Source organism: Dama dama, chromosome 23 (genome assembly GCF_033118175.1).
Source record: "Dama dama isolate Ldn47 chromosome 23, ASM3311817v1, whole genome shotgun sequence".
Lineage (NCBI taxonomy): Eukaryota > Metazoa > Chordata > Mammalia > Artiodactyla > Cervidae > Dama > Dama dama.
This window is the reverse complement of record NC_083703.1, coordinates 60,742,194-60,763,639: the sequence shown is the minus strand read 5'-3', so window position 1 is coordinate 60,763,639 and position 21,446 is coordinate 60,742,194. Positions and strand designations below refer to the sequence as shown.

The 21,446-nt window shown below is 49.0% G+C and overlaps 1 protein-coding gene across 2 annotated transcripts; it reads left to right on the top strand.

Annotated features, from left to right (window-relative positions):
• Positions 1 to 3,917: 3,917 nt before the first annotated feature.
• Positions 3,918 to 16,724, top strand: TRIB3 (tribbles pseudokinase 3). 2 transcript variants are annotated; one of them, XM_061126995.1, is made up of 4 exons: positions 3,918 to 4,138; positions 7,723 to 8,013; positions 11,747 to 12,039; positions 14,085 to 16,724. In XM_061126995.1, the coding sequence occupies exons 2-4, from the start codon at positions 7,723 to 7,725 to the stop codon at positions 14,572 to 14,574; spliced, it is 1,074 nt and encodes a 357-aa protein (XP_060982978.1). In that variant the 5' UTR covers positions 3,918 to 4,138; the 3' UTR covers positions 14,575 to 16,724. The 2 variants fall into 2 exon arrangements, with proteins under 2 accessions (XP_060982978.1, XP_060982979.1); XM_061126996.1 differs by lacking the exon at positions 3,918 to 4,138 and adding an exon at positions 4,392 to 4,527.
• The last annotated feature ends 4,722 nt before the right edge of the window (positions 16,725 to 21,446 follow it).

The following is a 21,446-nucleotide window of genomic DNA, read 5'->3' as shown; positions in this document are numbered from 1 at the left end:
TGACATAAGGATGCTTCATGCATTTAATCCTCAGGCCTACAATGCATGGAAGGTATAATTAATTTCATATTATAGACACAGAAACTGAGGCTCAAGATTATTTGGCATCTTTGTTGTAGATTCAACAGGCTCTTCACATTTTGCTATACTCCCTGGATTCTGTGCCAGGGATTCTTGGTCTCAGTATGCCAGCATTTGCTGCAGGTAACTATTGACCATTTAATGTGGCTAGGGTGACTGACAGGCTTCCTAGGTGGCTCTGTGGTAAAGAATCTACCTACCAATGCAGGACCCACAGGAGATACAGGTTCAATCCCTGGAAATCAGGAAGATCCCCCTGGAGGAGGAAATGGCAACTCCCTCCAGTATTATTGCTGGGAAAATTCCATGGACAGAGGAACCTGGAGGGCTACAGTCCATGGGGTCGCAGAGAGTCAGATACGACTTAGTGACTGAGGATGCACACACGCGCAGGGTGACAGAGGAACTGAACTTTTCATTTTTTTGAATTTTAATTTTAACACAAGTGAAACAGTTTGTCCATTAAACACAACTTAATTGTTTTGATACTTTAACTTACTATAACCACTGACAATTTTACTTTAGTCACTGACAGTTTAGCTTCCATGTTGATTTGTATCCAAACTAAGTGTAAATATATGCCAGATTTTTAAAATTTATTTATTTTTGGGTGTGCTGGGTCTTCATTGCTGTATACAGGCTTTCTCTGGTTGCGGCGAGCAAGGGGCTACTCTTCATCGCAGTGCCGACTTCTCACTGCTATGGTTTCTCTTGCTGCGGAGCACTGGCTCTAGGCTTGCAGGTTCAGTAGTTGTGATGCATGGGCTTAGTTGCTCCTCGGCATGTGGAATCTTCCCACGCCGGGGATCGGACATTTGTCCCTTGCATTGGCAGGCGGATTCTTTACCACTGAGCCATCCGGGAAGTTTTTGAAAACATTACTATGAAAAAAAATTAGGTTATCTCATTAATAATTTTTTACCATCTGTTGAAATGATCATAAGCTACAGGATAAATATACTATATTATTAAAATTATTTTCACCTGCTTCTTTTTATTCTTTAATGCATAATTAGAAAATTTGAAACTATATATTAGGTTCATGCTGTGTTCTATTGAAAAGTCCTGGTCTAGAGAATTGGGATTTGATACCCCTAATGTGATAAGGTCCCCAGGCCTGGGGTCCATGCCCAAGGTACAATTCCAGTGACCATACCACAAGTCTTAGAGGAGGCTGCCAGGTTGCAAAGATTGTGAAATGTCCCTGGACATTGTGGGCACTGGAGTCAGTTGCTCCAAATTCAAATTTCAGATCTGCCTCTTATAATAAGCTGGGTGGTCTTGACTCATCTATAGACAAGAAGTGACATTGCCCATTTCACAGCTCTGTTAGTGCCCCAGGGCCATTACACATACTTTTTCCTCTGTCTCTTCTCACATGTTTCCACTCCCCCTCTTTTTTAAGATCTTAGTTTAAACATCACCTTCTTGATGCTGCTGCTGCTGCTGCTAAGTCACTTCAGTCCTGTCCAACTCTGTGCAACCCCATAGAGGGCAGCCCACCAGGCTCCCCCGTCCCTGAGATTCTCCAGGCAAGAACACTGGAGTGGGTTGCCATTTCCTTCTCCAATGCATGAAAGTGAAAAGTGGAAGTGAAATCGCTCAGTCATGTCCGACTCTTAGCGACACCATGGACTGCAGCCCACCAGGCTCCTCCATCCATGGGATTTTCCAGGCAAGAGTACTGGAGTGGGGTGCCATTGCCTTCTCCTCACCTTCCTGATAAGTCTTACTAAAAATAGCCACCTCTCATTCTTATTTGATAGAGAATAAATCTATGCTATTTAAGAAAACACATGATGCATAATCTATTTTAAATGATCCTGGATTATTGATTTTATTTTCCTGAGAGATGTCTGTCTCCTCCACTAATTTACAAGATCAGTGAGGGCAGGGATGAGTTGGTCTTGTCACTGCTGAGTTCCCAGCACTTGGATCAGGGTGTAACACAGCATGAAACAAAGTTAGGACTGTATAAGCAAACCCAGCCACAGTTTGGTTTCAGAGAGGTGCTGGGAAAACAACCTGCCAATCTTTCCTTGTCCTCCACAGCTATGGGTGTGTCCATAGGAGTCTAAGTCCTGGTGTAGAAAATGAGTTCATTCATTCCTCCCAGGTTTGGGAGTCTCCAGGGTTAAATGAGATCTGAGAACACCCCCCTGTTGTGCCCTGAAGACTGAGACACAGGTGAGCTGGTCCCTGGAGTTCTGCAACCAGGGAAACAAAGGTGACTCCAACTGCCTCCCATCAACTTCTGCCTGCAGGAGTTATTTTTTTTGACATTGGTGAATTCAGACATCATGGCCTTAAGGGGACTGGACTCTCTGGGGCTGCATAGAGATGCTTCACCAAACAGCAAGTGGCACCCAGGCTTCCCAGCCTGGGGTGCAAGTCCTATTATAGGTACCATTCCTCTCTAAGCCTCTACCATCTCCCGCTCTGTTTACTGAGCTTCTACAATTCGGTGGTAAAGAATCCGCCTGCAATGCAGGAGACACAGGTTTGATCCCTGGGTCGGGAAGATCCCCTGGAGAAGAAACTGGCAACCCATTCCAGTATTCTTGGCCAGGGAAATCCCATGAACAGAGGAGCCTGGTGGGCTACAGTCCTTGGGATAGCAAAAGAGTCAGACACGACTTAGCGACTGAACAGCAGCAGCAGCACTATGTGCCACAGAGTGCAAAGCATTTGACATGTGTTAACTTATTTAATCCATTTCCTGATGTAGCACAGTGGGTTTGGCAGAGTTAGGGTCTGGGTACACTTACGCAGACTGGTTTCAGGGCTTTGCTGCTGTTCAGTCGCTCAGTTGTATCTGACTCTTTGCGACCCCATGGACTACAGTATGCCAGGCTTCCCTGTCCTTCACCATCTCCCAGAGTTTGCTCCAACTCATGTCGATTGAATTGGTGGTGCCATCCAACCACCTCATCCTCTGCTGTCCTCTTCTCCTCCTGTCCTCAATCTTACCCAGCATCAGGGTCTTTTCCAATGAGTTGGCTCTTCACACCAGGTGGCAAAAGTATTGGAGCTTCAGCATCTGACCTTCCAATGAATATTCAGGGTTGATTTCCTTTAGGAGGGACTGGTTTGATCTCTTTGCAGTCCAAGGGACTCTCAAGAGTCTTCTCCAACACCACAGTTTGAAAACATCAAATTCCAGGGTACTTCCTCTTTCTTAACTTTCAGGCTACACTGCCTGCATCAAGTGAGTGCTGTGAAACCCACTGGACCCCAGGCCTCTCCAGGGCACCACAATGGTTCTGTTGAGCCCGGAGTCAGCCCCTAAGTCTGTGGTCTTTGCAAAGCTCCTGGGTTATTTTCTCATAGCTGGGCCTCAGGCTGCCCCTTAGTAGAATGGGGAGAATGGAGCTTCCTGCCGGCCCAGGGTTCTCCTAAACGTTCAATAAAGCACTGGTGGGAAAGTGCTTTATTACCAGGGGAGTACCCAGGGAACTGTTAGGGTTTGTTTTTTTCTCCTCCACCCATCCTGAGAAAGGGTGTTCTTCCTTCCATTTCACAGATGGGAAAACTGAGACTCAGAAAAGCAAAATACTTTTTCCAAGGTGATCGGGAGAGCCAGCCTCTGGCATCGCTTTCAATCTTCGACCGCTGTGCGGGAAGGGTCGGGGGTGGAGGCAAAACACCCCTAGAGGGCCAGAGGGAGGGGTTCTGGGACAGCTAGCTGTTCGCCTGGGAGGGGCGGGGCGCGCTTGGAGGTGACGGGCTGGGGGGCGGAGGGGGGAGGGAAAGGGGGAGGGGAGTGGGGGCGGGGCTCGGGGGGGGGGGATGGTGCAATCCCCGGCCTGAGGGCATCAGGCGGTGATTAACTCAGGTTTACATCACCCGGGCCGGAGCTGCAGCCCTGCTCTCCGCGCTCCCGAGACACTCGCAGCGGAAGCGGCCGCGGCTCCGCACACGTCCGGCCGCTGGGGACCGAGGCCAGAGCCTCACCCGGAGCCGAGCTCGGCGGCGGCGGAGCAGCGCGGGCCACCGAGGAGTGCCAGGCGACCCTGAGCTCTTTCTGCGCCAGGACCCCGCCGCGTGCTAGGGCAAGGTACTCGGTGGGGGCGGGAGGGGCGGGCAGGCGGGGCGGCTGAAGTTGCCGCGAGTGACACACACAACTTTTAAGGAAGCCCGCCGTCCGGGGAGCGATGTTGGCTGAGTGTTCCCGCTGGGTGACGCGGCTCCGCAGGGCGCGGTGTCGCCGAGTGTGGCCGATCGGGCTGCGGGACGGTGGATCCCCGCTGGGCGGGGAGGCGTGTCCGGGGGAGGAGGGTGTGCGCCGTCCGAGTCTGAGCGTGGGGCGGGTCCGGAGAGGTGTGTGGTTGGGTGCGGGGAGGTCCGTGGTTGGTGTGGGGAGGTCTGTGGGGTCCCTGGGAGTCAGGTGGTCCCGGGTGCCTGTGAGATGTGTTCGTGAGGATTTGCTGGAGTCCGCGTGGGCCGGTGAGTTCCGGGTGGGGCCGTATGTCCGAGGACCGTGCGGGGGCCTGGGCACTGGGCGGCAGGTACTGGCCGTGCCGGGACCCACTGGGGGGCCTGTGGGCCGGGCGGGTGCGGGGTCAAGGGCGGCCTGGACGCTGCGCGCGCGCACAGATGTGCGGGGCCTGATGACCACCGGTTCGCCAGCTGTAGGATGCGCGCGTATTCTATTTCTGCCAATGGTGTGTGTTGTACCTGTTGATTCTGGGGTGTGCGGGCAAGGCCGCTTATCTCAGCCCCAGGGCCCAGCCTCCTTCCCTTTGCCGGTCCCCTCCCAGTCCTCTAGCAGCCCCTCGGTTTCCGCTCAACCTTCTGCCGGGGGTCGGGGGCAGGGACCGAGCGGTACTCCTGCCGCCCCGCGGCTTCCGCTCCCACGGGAGGAGCCCAGCTGCTGAGGGTGGGGCGAGTCCGCCCACTGCCTTCTCGGTGGGAACTTGGGCTGGGGGTGGGGGTACAGACTGGACGTGTGGCCTGGTTGGTATCCGTCCTGCAGTCGTGAGTATAGTTGGGAGAGCTCTCGTGCGTATGCCTTCACCCTTGCAGGTGGAGGGCCAGATGTGTGTCACTTAAGGACACGGATGCCCCTCTCTGCCCTGCCCGTGTGCCATGGGGGCCGGTTTGGACGACTGTGTTTGGGAGGGGCGCGTGTACACCTTCCTGCCCTGGGTTATGTGAACATGTGTGTTGGGTGTGACCCACCCTATTCCCCTGGGAGGGACAGGGACCGGCAAGAGGTAGAGACTAGGGGCTGCCTCCATCCTACTGCAGAGATTCTAATCTTGCCCTGTGGCCTGCATATTCCTGTATTCATCTATAAACTCAGTTACCCCATCTGTCCAGGGGAGCTCATCCCAAGCAGGACCAGGCTCTGAGCCCTGGATAAGGCCAGAGCAGCCTGGGGTACTGATGTAGCCATGGGAGAGTCACTCCAGGGAGTCTCGCTTTGCAGGACACAAGGCATCTGCATACCCAGGGATCATCTTGCTTTACTCTTGGAATAACCAGCGCAGTAAAGAGTGTTATCCTAGCCTCATCCCTGGGGAAGCTTCTGAGACTCCCAAAGGTAGCACTTCAGCATCTTCAGCTGTGAATAATAATAGTAATGAGCCAATGGTAGTGACCATTTCCTGACACCTACCCTGCAACAGGGCCGTGTTAATTTATTTGTATTTTCATTTCATCATCACAAAATCCTATGGGCTTTGCATCCTGTTTCCACTTTACAGATGAGGTACAGAAAGTCTGAAGAACTTGCCTAGGCTATCCAGCCAGGAGGGGTCAGAGACAGAATGAGATCCAGGGAATATATGATGACAGCCACCCACTACTGCCTTCTCACCAAAATGGGATTATAGCTTTTCGTTCAAGATGGTGGCTCCCTCCCTCCCAAAGCAGCCCATGCATTTGGGAGCAGCAAGACTGGAGAGGTGGGCATAAGCCTGAGAACTGCCTCTGAGTGATGTTCCCTCTAATCCTGCCTGGAACTTTTGGGAAGGTCTTTACCTGGCTGCAGTCCATTGTCCTCTAACACCTCATTCCTGGGCTCTTTGTTCCTCCCCTGGAGCCTGGATGGGTGGGCAGACGGGTCCTGGAGAGAACCGTTCTGCCCTGACATGCCATCGCCCTCTCCTCCACGAACCACACACACACACCGTGACACAGCTGTGTGGGGGCAGGGCGGGGAGAGGTGCTTCCTCCGCAGTTGAGTAAGTGAATCCTGGGGCTTCCAGCGACCTTGCCTCCCTGCCTCATGCTCACCTGATGGTAAAACTGAGCTGGCTGGTGGACTAACTCCGCACATAGATCCTGTGATTCTGGTAGCTCTTGGGCCATCAGTTGATTGCAGACAAAGTTCACATTTGAGAAAAGAAATAAACTCCATCTGTTTTGAAGTACCCAAGCACTAAATAAATGTAGAATCTTTATTTTAAAATACTGAAATCGAACATTCCCTTGCCTCCCTACTAAGTCCCTTCCACTCCTGGAGTCTCCCAGAAGGCCAGAAGCTGCTGTGGCCAATTTAGCCTGGGTCCTTCTCGAACTTTTCCTGTGCATTTACACACCTGTGTATACAAATAGGGCTTCTCTGATGGCTCAGCTGGTAAAGAACCTGCGTGCAATGCAGGAGACCCAGATTCAACCCTGGGTTAGGAAGATCCCCTGGAGAAGGGAATGGCTATCCACTCCAGTATTATTGCCTGGAGAATTCCATGGACAGAGGAGCCTAGAGGGCTACAGTCCATGCGGTCACAAAGAGTCAGACATAACTGAGCTACTAACACTTTCACTTTCACACATATCATATTACACACTTGTGGGATTTTTTAAATAAATGAGATCATTTCATATATATTTTTCAGCAGCTAGCTCTGTTCACTTGACAATATGTTTAGTCATTCCAGAAACATCCATTCATATGTACATTCAGTATATACATCATTCATGCATCATCCTTCATCATCCTTTCTCCTCCTCTCCCTCCTTCCATTCCTCCCTCCCTTTCAGAGGTAATAACTGCCTGTGCGACAGCACTCAACAGATACAGTACAAAGTCTTTCTTCCTCTTCTCACCAACCATCAAGTCCATCTGTCCTCTGTACTTTTTCTTTTCACTTAACAGTTCACTCTGGAGACTTTTCCAATTAGCACATAAAGGATTTCCTCAATCTCTTAAATGGCTACAACTATTTTACGTGTGGTGAAATATAATGTATTTAACCAGTCCTAACAATGGATGTTTAATTCATTCTATCATATGGGCTGTAGGAATAACTTTGTACTTGCACCAATTGCATCAATATATAGAGAGTTCTTGATCATTTTTCAGAGCTGTATAGTATTCTACTGTGTGGCTGTATCATGATGGTTTGACCAACTTCCAACTGCTCGATATTTGGGAGAGTTTCCTACTTTTTGCTGTTAGACACAAGACACTGATGAGCAGCCTTTCACGTATTTCATTTTTTTGGTGAGCATTTTATTTGGAAGATAAATTCTCAGAAGTGGGACACTGAGTCAAGGGTATATGCATTTGTTCATTTAATACACACTGCTAAGTCACCCTTCATAAAGGCTGTGCCAGTGTAGCCTCCCACCAGCAGAGGCAGAGAGGAGCCATCAAGTAGCCTGACTTCAGTGCCTTTCTCCCCTTCTTTCTAGATGCGAGCCAGCCCTCTGGCTGTTCCAGCAAATGTCCCCTCCAGGAAGAAGCGGTTGGAGCTGGATGATGACCTAGACACTGAGTGTCCCAGTCAGAAACAAGCTCGAAGTGGGCCCCAGCCCAGGCTACCCTCCTGCCTGCTGACGCTGAACCCACCGCCTGCTCCTGTTCATACTCCCGATGTGACCACTGCCTCCAGGCTTGGACCCTATGTTCTCCTGGAACCTGGGGAGGGGAGCCGTACCTATCGCGCTCTGCACTGTCCCACAGGCACGGAGTACATCTGCAAGGTACATGTCCCAGAGGCCATCTCCATGAGCATCACTGGGGCTGGGAAAGGCTCTGGCTCCAAAGAATTGCCAGGGCTGAGGGGCCCTTATGTTAATTTAGTTCAGTGTTTACTGGGGAAGCAGCCAGTGAATACCTAGGCCGAGCTGAAACCAGAAAGGTAAACCAGATGGTCCCAGCCCTGGGGGAATACAGAGCTTAGGCTGTATAGTGTGATAAATAGTGTATATATATATATGTGTGTGTGTGTGTATATATATATATATATGTGTGTGTGTGTATATACATATAGTGTATATGTACATAGTGTATAGTGTGATTGCTGGGATGAGGCTTAGGGGCCAGGAGTGCACAGAGAAACCTCTATTATATTAGAAGGCAGAGTCAGAAAAGGCTGAGGAGGAGTCAGCCAGGGAGAAGTGGGAGGAGGGGGTTCCAGGAAGGGGAAACAGCTGTCAGAGGCCAAGAGGAGTGAACATGGTACTTCAGAGAATGAAAAGGACTTCATTACGATCAGAGTGGGAAAGGGATGCAGACAGGGCTGGCAGATGAGAGCTAGCAGCCGTGGATTGTGAAAGCATTAGGAAGAAGCCCCGCTAGGCTGTGGGGAGCCACTGAAGGTATTTGTACCAGGGAAGGATGAGATATGGTAGACATTGGAACTCCTGGGACCGTGGAGGTCACTGGGCCTACTCATGACCGTTTTATAGATGGAAAAACTGAGGTCATGAGAGAAGGGCCATGCATGAAGCCACATGGCATCAGACCTGGATCCTAGGGCAAGGTCCAGGGTTCCTGACAGAAATCAGAGTTCCTGACAGAATTCAGGCGATAGGCAGAGACATGTGACCCCTACAGGACACTGCCAGGTCTCAGCCCACAAGGACAGAGATGAGAAGCATTTGTTGTTGTTGTTTAGTTGCTAAGTCATGTCCAATTCTTTTGCAACCCCATGGGCTGTAGCCTGCCAGTCTCCTCTGTCCATGGAATTTCCCAGGAAAGAATACTGGAGTGGGTTGCCATTTCCTTCTCCAGGGTATCTTCCCAACCCAGGGGTCAAACCTGCATCTCCTGCACTGGCAGGCAGATTCTTTACCACTGAGCCACCAGGGAAGGCCCTGAGAAAGCATAATCATAGGTATCTACTGTGGACAAGGTACTATATTGATCGTGCCGTCTGCATCCTTTCTATTTTTTTTTTTTTGCATCCTTTCTAATATTCACACAATCTATGAGGTAGTTACTATTATTGGGCCCATTCTATAGAGAGAGGACAGGTTCTGAGGCTCAGAAAGCTGTGGTTACTCGAAAGTGAACGTGTTAGTCACTCAGTTGTGTCTGACTTTTTGCAACCTCTTAGACTATAACTCACCAGGCTCCTCTGTCCATGGAATTCTCCAGGCAAGAATACTGGAGCGGGTAGCCATTCCCTCCCACAGGGGATCTTCCCAACCCAGGGATCAAACCCAGGTCTCCTGCATTGCAGGCAGGTTCTTTACTGACTGAGCCACCCAGGAAGCCCTGGGGTTACTTGCCACCTCACAAAGTCAGGAGGTGTCAGAGCTGAAATTGGGCCAAGGCAGGTTGAACCCAGAGCCTTGGACCCCATGCTAGGACAGGTGGTTCAGATACAAGCAGGGCAGGTTTGCTCTGGTGGGCAGAAGTAAGGAGGATAGGGGAGACCCAGGTACACAGGGAAGGGTAGAAGGGGGCTGGGTCCCCTTGAGAAGGCACAGAGAGCCAGGGGAACTGATGCCTCCATCCAGCTGGCTGGGGGATGAGGGGAAAGCAGCAGCAGTGTCTCCAGTTCCTGCTCATGGGGGTGCAGTGGGCGGGGCCACATCTGGACATCAGACACCAGCTTTACCTGGGCTCTGGCTGCTTGATGCAGGTTCCTAGGTCTACCCCAGGTGTTCTAGGGAACCCTTGAACTCTGGCTCCCCTTCCTGCAGCATCACAGGTTTTTTCTGGTCCCCCTAGGAAGGGAAGTCCATACTGAAAGGAATGACCATGGCAAGCTGGAGTCAGAAGCCCCGTGCTTTCACATGGCCCCAGATATTCAGGAACATTTAGGGCAATCTACTGGGAGTGCCTGTCCCTACACCCAGCATGTAGGGACTGTGGGACTGACCTGCCGTTTCCACATTGCCTAGGCTTTTCTGGTTGGCATGTAGAAAGATCAACATCCCGTCTTTCTAGACTATCGCCTTATTCATTAATTCAACAAACTCTCAGTGAGCACGTGTATACTCCGTGCATCATGCAGTATGCACCACACTATAGCTAAAAAGTGGACCAAGCTGTGTCTGCACAGTTCATGCTGCAGGTGAATGGGTAACATATATATCGGGTGATCTTAACTGCTATGGAGAAAAACTAGGAGCTGGGAGAGAGAGGAGCGGGCAGGGGAGAAGGTGCAGGTGATCTTAGGTGGGAAGTCCGCCTCGGAGGAGGTGACCTGAATAGTGTCTTGAACTGAGGAAGCCAGCCCTGTGGGTATCTAGAGGAGAACGCTCAGGCTGCAGGAAAAGCAAGTGTAAATGCTCAGAGGCAGGGATGCGCTTTCCCTGACTTTTAAAAAAAGTCTCCGTTTGTGGATTGTTTCCTCCAAGCAACCCCAATTGCTTTAAGACATGTACTTACATCTTTTCATGGATTAAATGTGTATATGCTTTATTTATTTTTATTGGCTATATGTCCTAGACAAAATGACAAGCAAAGGGTTTATTTTTTTATTTTATTTTTTTTTACAAGCAAAGGGTTTAAAGGCAGATAAACCAAAGTGCATAGACTGCTCTGCCAGTGATGAGCCATGTGGCTTCCAAGTCACCATCCTCTGAACATCCTTTCAGGACTATGGAATGGCTTCCATCTAATGTCCATAAACCCCTAGCATCTTTCCTTACAACCTCACCACACTTACCACAGGCCCCACCTTCTCTCCCATTCCAGCCATACTGAGCTTTGGCTGGGTTTCTAGAGCAGCCCAGTTTCTTTCCTACCTCAGGGCCATTGCACTACCTGTGCCTCCCACCTGGAAAGCTTACTCCTTGGGCATCTCAATCATTCAGGTCACTGTCTCAGAGTCCCTTCTGGACTATACTTTCTAAAATAGGTGTCTCCTGCCAAAATATTTTTTATTCCAGCATTCCTTTGCAATGGTCATCAGAATTTGTAAGTATTTAGTTTTTTAAGTAAGTATTCAGTAAAACTGTCTCATGTATTGCACTGTGAGCACCAGGAGGGCAGGGACCATGGCGGTCAGTTAAGTTATAGTCCCAGTGGTTGACACAGGTGGGCATTCAATGCCTGCTTGTGGAATGAAGGAAAGGGTGGGTGGGCAGTGAATGCTAGAGAATGGTAGCCATGATGGGTGATGACGACCATAAGGTTACTAATGTATTGTCTACTCTTCCGGATTCCTCTTGATTTACTTTTGTTCTGGTTACCTGATATTTTTGAAGTATCTCAAGTTTAAGAGCACATGAGCTGGTAGCTAAGAGCACAGATGATGGAGAACAAGGATTTAAATCCCAGCTGTGCGCCTTGCTGGTCGCCAGCCCTCAGCTTGGTCAGTACTGAGTGACATGCCGTGGAAGCGCTGGGCACAGGCCCCAGCCCACAGCAGTGCCTAAAGGATTGGCTGTGACCTGCTGCGCGGCCGGCCCCTGCCGCCTGCCCCTGCCGCCTGCCCCCCGGAGTCCCCACCCATGTCACACCACGCTCTGCCCACAGGTGTACCCGGCCTGCGAGAGCCTGGCGGTGCTGGAGCCCTACTGGAGGCTGCCTCATCAGGGCCACGTGGCCCGGCCGGTGGAGGTCCTGGAGGGCACGCAGCACCTCTACGCCTTCTTCCCGCGGCCACATGGGGACATGCACAGCCTGGTGCGCCGCCGGCGTCGCCTCCCGGAGCCCGAGGCCGCCGGGCTCTTCCGCCAGATGGCCGCCGCCCTGGCGCACTGCCACCAGCACGGGCTGGTCCTCCGAGACCTCAAGCTACGGCGCTTCGTCTTCACCGACCGGGAGAGGTGAGTGTGGCCGCCGAGGAGGCCCCTCGGTGTGGCCTTGACGGATGCTCTGGTCACGCTTAGATTGAGGTGATGCATTTTTTGGTAAGAATACCACAGAAGCCATGGGGCCTTCTCAGCCGGTTCTATCAGGAGATTCAGGCTGCTGAGGGGAACTACTGTGATGTTAACCTCGGTCTTTGGTTACAGGGGCTTCTGCCAAGTTGTCCACTGGAAGGCTCCTAATTTACCCTTCGGGTACCTCGGGTAATTCTTTGTCATTAATTTGTCATTAAAAACCTTGAGGGTTTTTAAGGCTTTATGTGTGACTATCCTGTTTCTGCTCAAACTTTTGCCCACTAATTTCACCTGCCATCCATTCTATAGCAGTTACTCTTATGATATTTGCCTAAGGGTGGTTTCTTTTTTAAAAAAAATTTTTTATTTATCTGGCTGCACCTAGTCTTAGTTGCAACATGTGCGATCTAGTTCCCTGATCAGGGATTGAACTCTGGGCCCCCTGCATTGGGAGCATGGAGTCTTAGCCACTAGACCACCAGGGAAGTCCCTGAAGGTGGTTTTTCCTTTTAAAGCTGATATTTCCTTTTACCTTTTATACTACAGTGACCATGCTTTAAGTAAGAAGTAGAATGTAAATTTTATAATGATTTTTAAGCTTTTCAAATAATTTCAAGCTTAGGGTGAGTACAACACCCCCAGACCTCCCAGAAGTGAGAAAAGTGCTTTCTTCCCTTTTCAAGGCAATAGTTTGAGAAGCACCATCAGTAAATGATAGATAATGGAATCATCCTGGGGTCAAATTCTGGCTCTGCTTCTTTAACCTGTAGTTTGGCCTTGAGCAATGGCTTCATCTGCCTGAACCTTGACTTCATTATCTATAAAATGGGCCAATAATGTTAACGTCTCCACCCACCCCCAGTGCAGTGATTGACAGGACTGGTCAGCATTTTCAGACCGGCACCCAGGAAGTAGTGCCACAGGAATAAGATTAGTAGCAATGGCAATGCTATGCTTACTATTAAAGTAATCTAGAGCACTCTGTGGGAGTTATTTAAAGCAGAAGTTGCTCAGGTTGGTCCACACACTTTTTTTTTCTTTGCACCACATACCTGTTCATTTGTGAGGTTTTTTGTTTTGTTTTGTTTTTTGCTTGTTTCCTTTTTTTCTTTCTTTATTTATTTTTAGTTGAGGGACAATTATAATACGGTGTTGGTTTCTGCCATACACGAATATGGGTCACGTTCGTTTGTGTTTTTAATTGAAATTGGTTGCTAACTTTTTAAAACCTGGTTTTTTTTTTTTTCTTTAAAATATGATTTCTGAAAAACATAAATAAAATAAAATATGATTTCTGGGTTATTTTGTGGAAAAGGTGTACCATGGAGGCACCCTGGGAACCATATGACCAGCTTATAGCACTGGCCCTGGGCAGGAGAGAACCAAGGTTCCATCTCAGTCCTGCTCCCCTGGCTGCAAAATGGCATCTTCCTTACAGGCTGTATGAGGGTGAATGAGGTGTGATAGATAGCTCAGGGCGAGGTACGCCATGGACACTCCCAAGTATTAACTGTAGGTTTGTGCTGAGACAGTTGGCACAGTCCCCACTTCCTGTTTCTCATTTTGCTTCCTGCCTAGACCCCAAGTTTGCATCTGGCTTCAGAGAGTTTTAATGCCCTCAGCCCCTCAGCACAGCCCCAGTTCCCCAGCCCCCAAGTCAAGGTTCAGGCAGGTGAAGCCATCGCTCAAGGCCAAATTGCAAGTTAACAAGTAGAACCTGAATTTGACCCCAGAGACATTTGGAAAAATGTATTCCTCTCAGAGTCCTAGTTCAGATGTAATTGCTGTGTGACCTTGAGAAATGAATAAACCTCTCTGAGCCTAGACTTCTTCATCTGTAAAATGGGATCAGCCAAGCAGCCTCACAGGACTGACTCATGTCTGGCAAATGTCAGCTGGTACTGGGGAAATGGGGGCCACGCAGGGTGACAGTGTGGGGTGGTAGAAGAGGGGGTCCCACTAGCTGACTCCCTGTCTCTCCTGTGTAGGACGAAACTGGTGCTGGAGAACCTGGAAGATGCCTGTGTGCTGACTGGGCCTGACGACTCCCTGTGGGACAAGCACGCATGCCCAGCCTACGTGGGCCCCGAGATCCTCAGTTCCCGGGCATCCTACTCAGGCAAGGCGGCAGATGTCTGGAGCCTGGGTGTGGCACTCTTTACCATGCTGGCCGGCCACTACCCCTTCCAGGACTCAGAGCCTGCCCTGCTCTTTGGCAAGATCCGCCGTGGCACCTTTGCCCTGCCTGAGGGCTTCTCGGCCCCCGCCCGCTGCCTGGTCCGCTGTCTCCTCCGAAGGGAGCCAACTGAGCGGCTCACGGCCTCGGGTATCTTGCTGCACCCTTGGCTGCGGGAGAATGCCATCCCTGCAGCCCCACCTCAGTCCCGCCACTGTGAGGCTGACCAGGTGGTCCCCAAAGGGCCGGGGCTGGAGGGAACAGAGGAGGAGGGAGAAAGAGATGTGGGTCTCTATGGCTGATGTCACCTGACTGGACTCTCAGCTGCAGACAGTGGGTTGAGCCTAGGGTATCTCTAAGCTCTCTTCTGCCTCTTTGAGCTGAGCCAAACCTTAAGTGCCTTCTGGGAGGAAGAGAGGAGGAGGTGTGTGCAGAGCATGCTGGACACACACACCTGTACAGACGAGCTCGTGCCCCACCGAGTCCTTCTCCGGAGCTCCCTCTGCCAAGCCCTGTTCCGGATGCTGGGAACACAGCAGTGAACGACAGAGACAAAGTCCTGCTCAGAGCGGACAATACTTTCCATGCCCATGAGTCAGTGTCTACACTGAGCACCCACAGTGCAGGGGCTGGCATCCACTCGTGCTGATGCCCAGGCACCTCTGACGTGGGACAGTCCCTGTCACAAACAACCCAGCTGCCTTTGTATCTCCTGCCTTTTCAGGGGAATGGAAGCAAACCTGTGCCAAAGGCTCCAGGTCTCTCCCCTGTGATTCAGGACCCTAGAGCCCAGACCAGGCTGGGAATTGTGCTCCCAGCAGCTCTGTCCTCTTGGCCAAGGGCTTCTCCATCCAGGCTTGAGCCAAGGATTTGGGCTGGAAGATCAGGAGTGCAAACCGTGAGGCTGGTCCTCATCTTACTGAAAGAGTAGTTTGGAGTGAGGGTCCAGGCCTGTCCACCTCCATGGACCAAGCACCAAGATCAGGCAAGTTCTGTCCCCTGGCCTCCTGGAAAGTCTCAGGTGCAGGGCCCTACGTTAACAATATGGGTTTAGATGCCATGAGTGTGTATTTTTTATCTTGCGGCTCATAAAGGAATTATGAAATGCTGTCATCTCTCTTGGATATTTCGTCCATCTTCTTCTCTCCATCTCTTCTGAGTTTTCTGTGCCTCTGAAACCAGCCTCAGGGTGAAAGGTCAGAGGCCTTGTGTCTCAATCTCTGAGTGGTTTGTGAGAATAGGAGACCCAGTGGGTCTTCTCTCATTTACTCTGTTCTTTCTGGATGTTCCGATGTCTCAGGGTACTGTTTGACTGCAAGTCACCGAAATCTTGAGTCAAAGTGGAAAGAAAGAAGGAGACGAACCAGGAAGTCAACAGGCAGAGAGGGGATAGGCTTCAGGGCTCATTTATTCATCTGGCTCAGTCGGTAAAGAATCTGCCTGCAATACAGGAGAACTGGGTTTGATTCCTGGGTCAGGAAGATCCCCTGGAGAAGGAAATGGCAACCTACTCCAGTACTCTTGCCTGGAAAATTCCATGGAAAGAGGAGCCTGGTGGGCTGTAGTCCATGCGGTCACAAGAGTCGGACACGACTTGATGACTAAACCACCACGGAGCTGTTAGGAAGGACCCTGGCTCCCTATGTTCATTCTGTCTTGGCTCTGTTGTCCCAGGTAACTGCTGGCACAATGGCTACAACCATCTGTGGTGTCACCTAAGACAGACCCATGACCAGAGGAAGAAGGAGGGTGGTACCTGAAAACTCATTACTCTGGAGTCAGGCTGCCTGAAATTAAATCCTGGCTCCAACACTCACTAGCTGTTCGACCCTTGGCAAATTTCTTAACCACTCTATACCGCAGAGACTTCATCTGTAAAATGAGAGATAATAGTACCTAACCCAAGAAAGTTGAATGGGTTATTTTATTTAAAGCACTTAGAATTAACAGTGCCTTGCATAACAAGTCCTCAATCAGAGTTAGGTGTTTCTCTCTATAACTTTTCCACGGGATGAGGAAAGCTTTCCTAGGAGCACTCTGAACAGATTTGCCCACATTCCTCATTGGCCAGACCTGGGCCTTGTGCCTTCTCCTGACCAATCACCAGCAAGGGAAATGCAGTTATGTTAATTATCATGTCAATTCTCCAGCAGTTTCCCTGAGGCTCATGCTACATATAGGGAGTTGGGATGGTGGGGGAAAGATACCTGCACAAAATCAAATTCTGAGAGTGAGGAGGAGTGGGAAAAAGTGCAGAGGAAGAGAACTGTGGGAGCTCCCTCAATAGCTTGCTAACTGCAGACAGGTGAGGGAGGCTATCGTAGACTGCCCAGCCATCAGTTGACCCTCCAGCTGACTGAAAATGCAGAGTTCAGTTAGGTTGACCCAGACCAGAAAATTTCCCCAACTGACCCACAGGATCATGGGCTAAATAAAATGATGATTGTTTTAAGCCATTGAGTTTTAGTGTTTTGTTACACAGCAAACGCTAACTGATACAGACAGGGACAAGTCAGCCTCCCCTCTGTGCACCCAGCATCACCCAGAAGAGGGCCCGGCTGGATCCAGGGTCTCATGGAGCTGCCTCCAACCTTTACCCTTCCATTCAGCCTCCAAAAAACCCTGCCCCAGCTCCATCACAAGCTGTGCCCAAGTAGCAAGGGCAAGAGGGGACAGTTCATATAAAACAGGGGCTACCAAATGGCAGGTCTTTATCTATATTACACAGAGACTCATCACCATCTCAGAACAACCCTATGAAGCAAATGCTTTTTCATTTCACTGACAAGAAAAATGAGGTTCAGAGAGAGCAGAAGATTCATCCAAAACCACACAACAGAGAAAAACTCACCTGGTTTTTGCCTTGAAGCAGGAGCTTTTGCCAAGTCCACTCTGAGGCAGCTGTATGAGAACTATCACATAAAAATGTAAATCCTCTCTCGCCAAGCAATGCACATAGCCACACCCCTGGCTGCAACTAGTAGGGACTTCCGTGTTCTGTTTGTAGTCTTTGGATGATCACTGTTGTAAGAGATTTATAATATCAAAGGTAATGCATGTGTGTTACTGGGAGGGAGGACCTGTTAGACATTTAATTGGGGATTTTCTCTGCAACTGGGAGCTAAACACAAAAGATCATACTGTGACCTGCCCAATTATTCATCCAACTAGCAATTAAACAACTATTCCTAATGCCAATTGTAGGGTAGGCCCCATGAGAGATGGATGCAACATGGTCCTGCCCTCATGGACTTCAGTCCAACAGTGGAGAAAGATATTAAACAGGTAACCACACAAATGAAGAAGCTAATTATATCTGTGGTATGTTCTTTGTGGCAAAGACAGGCATCACCACTGTGTCCCATGCTCCCATACATGCCCTGTCCTCCCTTTCAGTTAACAGGACAAGTTCTGACCACTAATGTGTGTGTAGAAGTGACATAAGGGTGGTCACTTCTAGGCTGAATCGATTGAGAGCTGGTAGGCCTCCATACCAGTCTTTCCCTTCCACCTTGAGGCCTCGTGTTCCCTTAGCTATAAGAGGAGATCCAACCAGTCCATCCTAAAGGAAATCAGTCCTGAATATTCATTGAAAGGACTGATGCTGAAGTTGAAACTCCAATACTTTGGCCACCTGATGCAAAGAACTGACTCATTGGAAAAGACCCTGATGCTGGGAAAGATTGAAGGCGGGAGGAGAAGGGGACGACAGCGGATGAGATAGTTGGATGGCATCAGTGACTCAATGGACATGAATTTGAGTAAACTCCGGGAGTTGGCATGGACAGAGAGGCTTGGTGTGCTGTAGTCCATGCGGTCACAGAGAGCCGGACACGACTGAGTGACTAAACTGAACTGAACTGAACCGAGAGGAGAACCACTGGATTCACACTGGATTTTACTGAGCAAGAAACGAAGCTTCCTGTGTTAAGTCTACAATTTGGAGTTTGTCTGTTGGGCAGTTAGTGTTAATTACCAAAAATAAGAAAAACTTGCTACAAGAGAAGGAAGGAGAATTCTCTTCCCCAGTAACTAGGCTGTATCAGTCTTTGCTGCTTTACAACTCCCCAAACATCGTGGTTCGTGATTGTCTGGGTCAACAGACAATCAATGTGATGCTGGTCATTCCTGCAATTGCAGAGAGCAGACAGCTCCACAGGGCAGCTCAGCCTCACTCACTTGGCTCCAGGGAGGCTTGGCTGGGGAGGGTCATTCCTGCTCCATGTGCTCTCGGTGCTGACTCCTTCATGTGGTGGTCTTGGGGTTTCAAAAAGCAACAAGGGGACTTCACTGGTGGCCCAGTGGTTAAGCATCTGCCTGCCAGTGCAGGGGGCACAGTTTCAATCCCTGGTCTGGGAAGGTCCCATATATCCAGGGGCAAATAAGCCCCTGTGCCACAACTACTAAGCCTGCTCTCTAGAGCCCTCGAGCTGCAACTACTGAAGCCTGTGTGCCTAGAGCCCATGCTCTGTGACGGGAGAAACCACTGGAATGAGAAGCCCCTGCACCACAAAGAGTAGCTTCCTCCCTGCAAAAAAGTAGCCCCCGCTCATCACAGAGAAAGCCCACGTGTAGCAATAAAGAACAGCCAAAGATAAATAAATATATAAATAATAATATAACAACAATCTCCCTAGGTGATGCTGTTGAGCATCCCAGTTGGAGAACCCCTATGTTTGGAGAAAGCCTGCCTCCTCGGGGACTCAGAGAACTCATGTCAGCTCGTCTCTGTGTCTGTTTGTAAAATGGGTGTAACTTGGGCATAAATTCTACCTACCTGTGATGCTAGGATGGACTCACAGATGTGGGGAGCTTTACTGGGTCAAAATCTGAACCACCACCTCAGTTGTACCAGCTTTCTGGGGAAAAAAGTGTAGCCCTATTCCGTCCTCTCTCCCTGTCCCCTCACCCTGTTTTACGGTTCTTCACAGCACTTAGCACCACCTGGCAGGACATTCTCATCTGTTTGTCTGTGTGGGTTTCATAAGTCTAAGTATCTGCTTTGTTTATAATTGTCTCCCTGACTCCAATAACAGCGCCTGGCACATAGAGCCGCTCAATAAATGTTTGTGAGTAAATGTGGTTGCTGTGCAGGTCCTACATGCCCAGAGCAGAGCCAAGACACATATTAGGCATGGTTAATGTTTACTGAGCACATATGACATGTCAAGCATGGTTCTAAGTGCTTTACGCGCATTATCTCATTTGATATGTGATAGCCAGATGGCCCTCAGTGATCCGTAGCACCTGGTATCCATGGGTTTGTATAATTCCACCCTACCTTGAGCTGGGCTGACAGTAAATAATAGGAAACTGAAAACAAAGAGTATGACTTTAAGGATAGACCATAAAATATATTATGGCTTCTATCTTGCTCTTCTGGATCATCTATTCTAGGAAAAGCCAAATGCCATGTTGCTAGGACACTCAAGTAGCCTATGGAGAGATACATGTGAAAAGGAACTTATACATTCCGAAATAACCAGCACCAACCAAATCTGTGAGTGGGCTTTAATCTTTCAGCCTCAGTCAGGCTTTCAGATAACTGAAGCCCCAGCCAACATCTTAACTATAACTCTTGAGAGACCTTGCACTAAAACCACCTAAGAAGCTGTTCCTGAAATCCTAACTCATAGGGACTCTGTGAGATCTTCATGTTTATTTTTGACTAACCCAGTGGCTCAGATGGTAAAGAATCTGCCTGCTAAGGCAGGAGACCAGAGTTTGATCCTTGGTTCAGTAAGATTTCCCTGGAGAAGGGCATGGCAACCCACTCCAGGTTTCTTGCCTGGAGAATTCATGGACAGAGGAAACTGGTGGGCTACAGTTCATGGGGTCACAAAGAGTTGGACACGACTGAGTGATTAACGCACACATAGGACTGAACCCAGGCTTGCATGATACACAGAGTCTACCCACTGAGGTGAAGGATGTCTGAAATGAATGCCAACGCTTCCCTTGAAGGAACAAGGATAAGACCAGAACACTGAAAAAAAAATGTATCTGCCTCCAGTACAAATTTGTGCTGGCTGAGAGGAACATGAACCTAAGAAACCAGCAGGCTCAGAAGAAAACAAGCCAACAGGAGTGAAAACCAGCAGAAACAGACACTCGGAGTTCAGACAGCAATACTATCAGAGACATACTATAACAGAGAAATATTTAGTGCACTTAAATCTATAACAAGCTTGAAACTATTTCTAAAGCATAAGAAGTTATATCAAGTAATGTAATGAATTTGAAAACCTAAATGGATTTGAACTTCTAAAATGAAAAATACAATAACCAAAATAAAACATTCAACAGATGGGTTAAACCACAGATTAGATGTGGCTACAAGGGAACTAGTGAGATAGAAAGCAGACATCAATCACAGATTTAAGAGACTCCATATGTTTTTACACACAGACACATCATAGTGAAAATGCACAACACCAAAGACAGAGATCTTAAAAGCAGTCAGAGGGAAAAGGAAAAAAACAGATTACTTTCAAAAGAACAGCAGTACAAAATGGACGAACCTCAAGAACATTATGCTGAATGGAAGAAATCAATCACAAAGAACCATATATTGTAAGATTAAATTTATATAGTGTCCAAAATAGGAAAATTTATAGAAACCAAAGGTAAACTAGCGCTGGGGGGTAAGAGAGTAGGAGATAGAGAGTGTCTGCTAATGGATACAGGGCTTCTTTGCAGGGGTAAAAATGTTAAAAAATGAGATTGTGGAGATAGTTGCACAACTCTGTACTAAAAACCATTAAATTGTACACTTTAAATGGGTGGATCTTATAGTGTATAATTTATTTCTCGGTAAAGCTACTTAAAGAAAGAACAGCCGTTAGACTGACAGGTGATGATGTCTCAACACCAACCATGGAAGCTGGAAGACAACAGAATGCTATTTTCAAGGTGCCCAGCTAGAATTCTATATCCAGCAAAAATGTCTATCAAGAGTGAGGTGTTGGGCTTCCCTGGTGGTTCAGTGGTAAAGAATCAACCTGCCAATGCAGGAGACATTGTTTCAATCCCTGATCTGGGAAGATCTCACATGGGGAGGAGCAACTAAGCCCATAGGTCACAACTATTAAGTCTGTGCTCTAGAGCATGGGAACCACAACTACTGAGTCTTTACACTGCAACTACTGAAGCCCACACACCCTAGAGTCTGCTC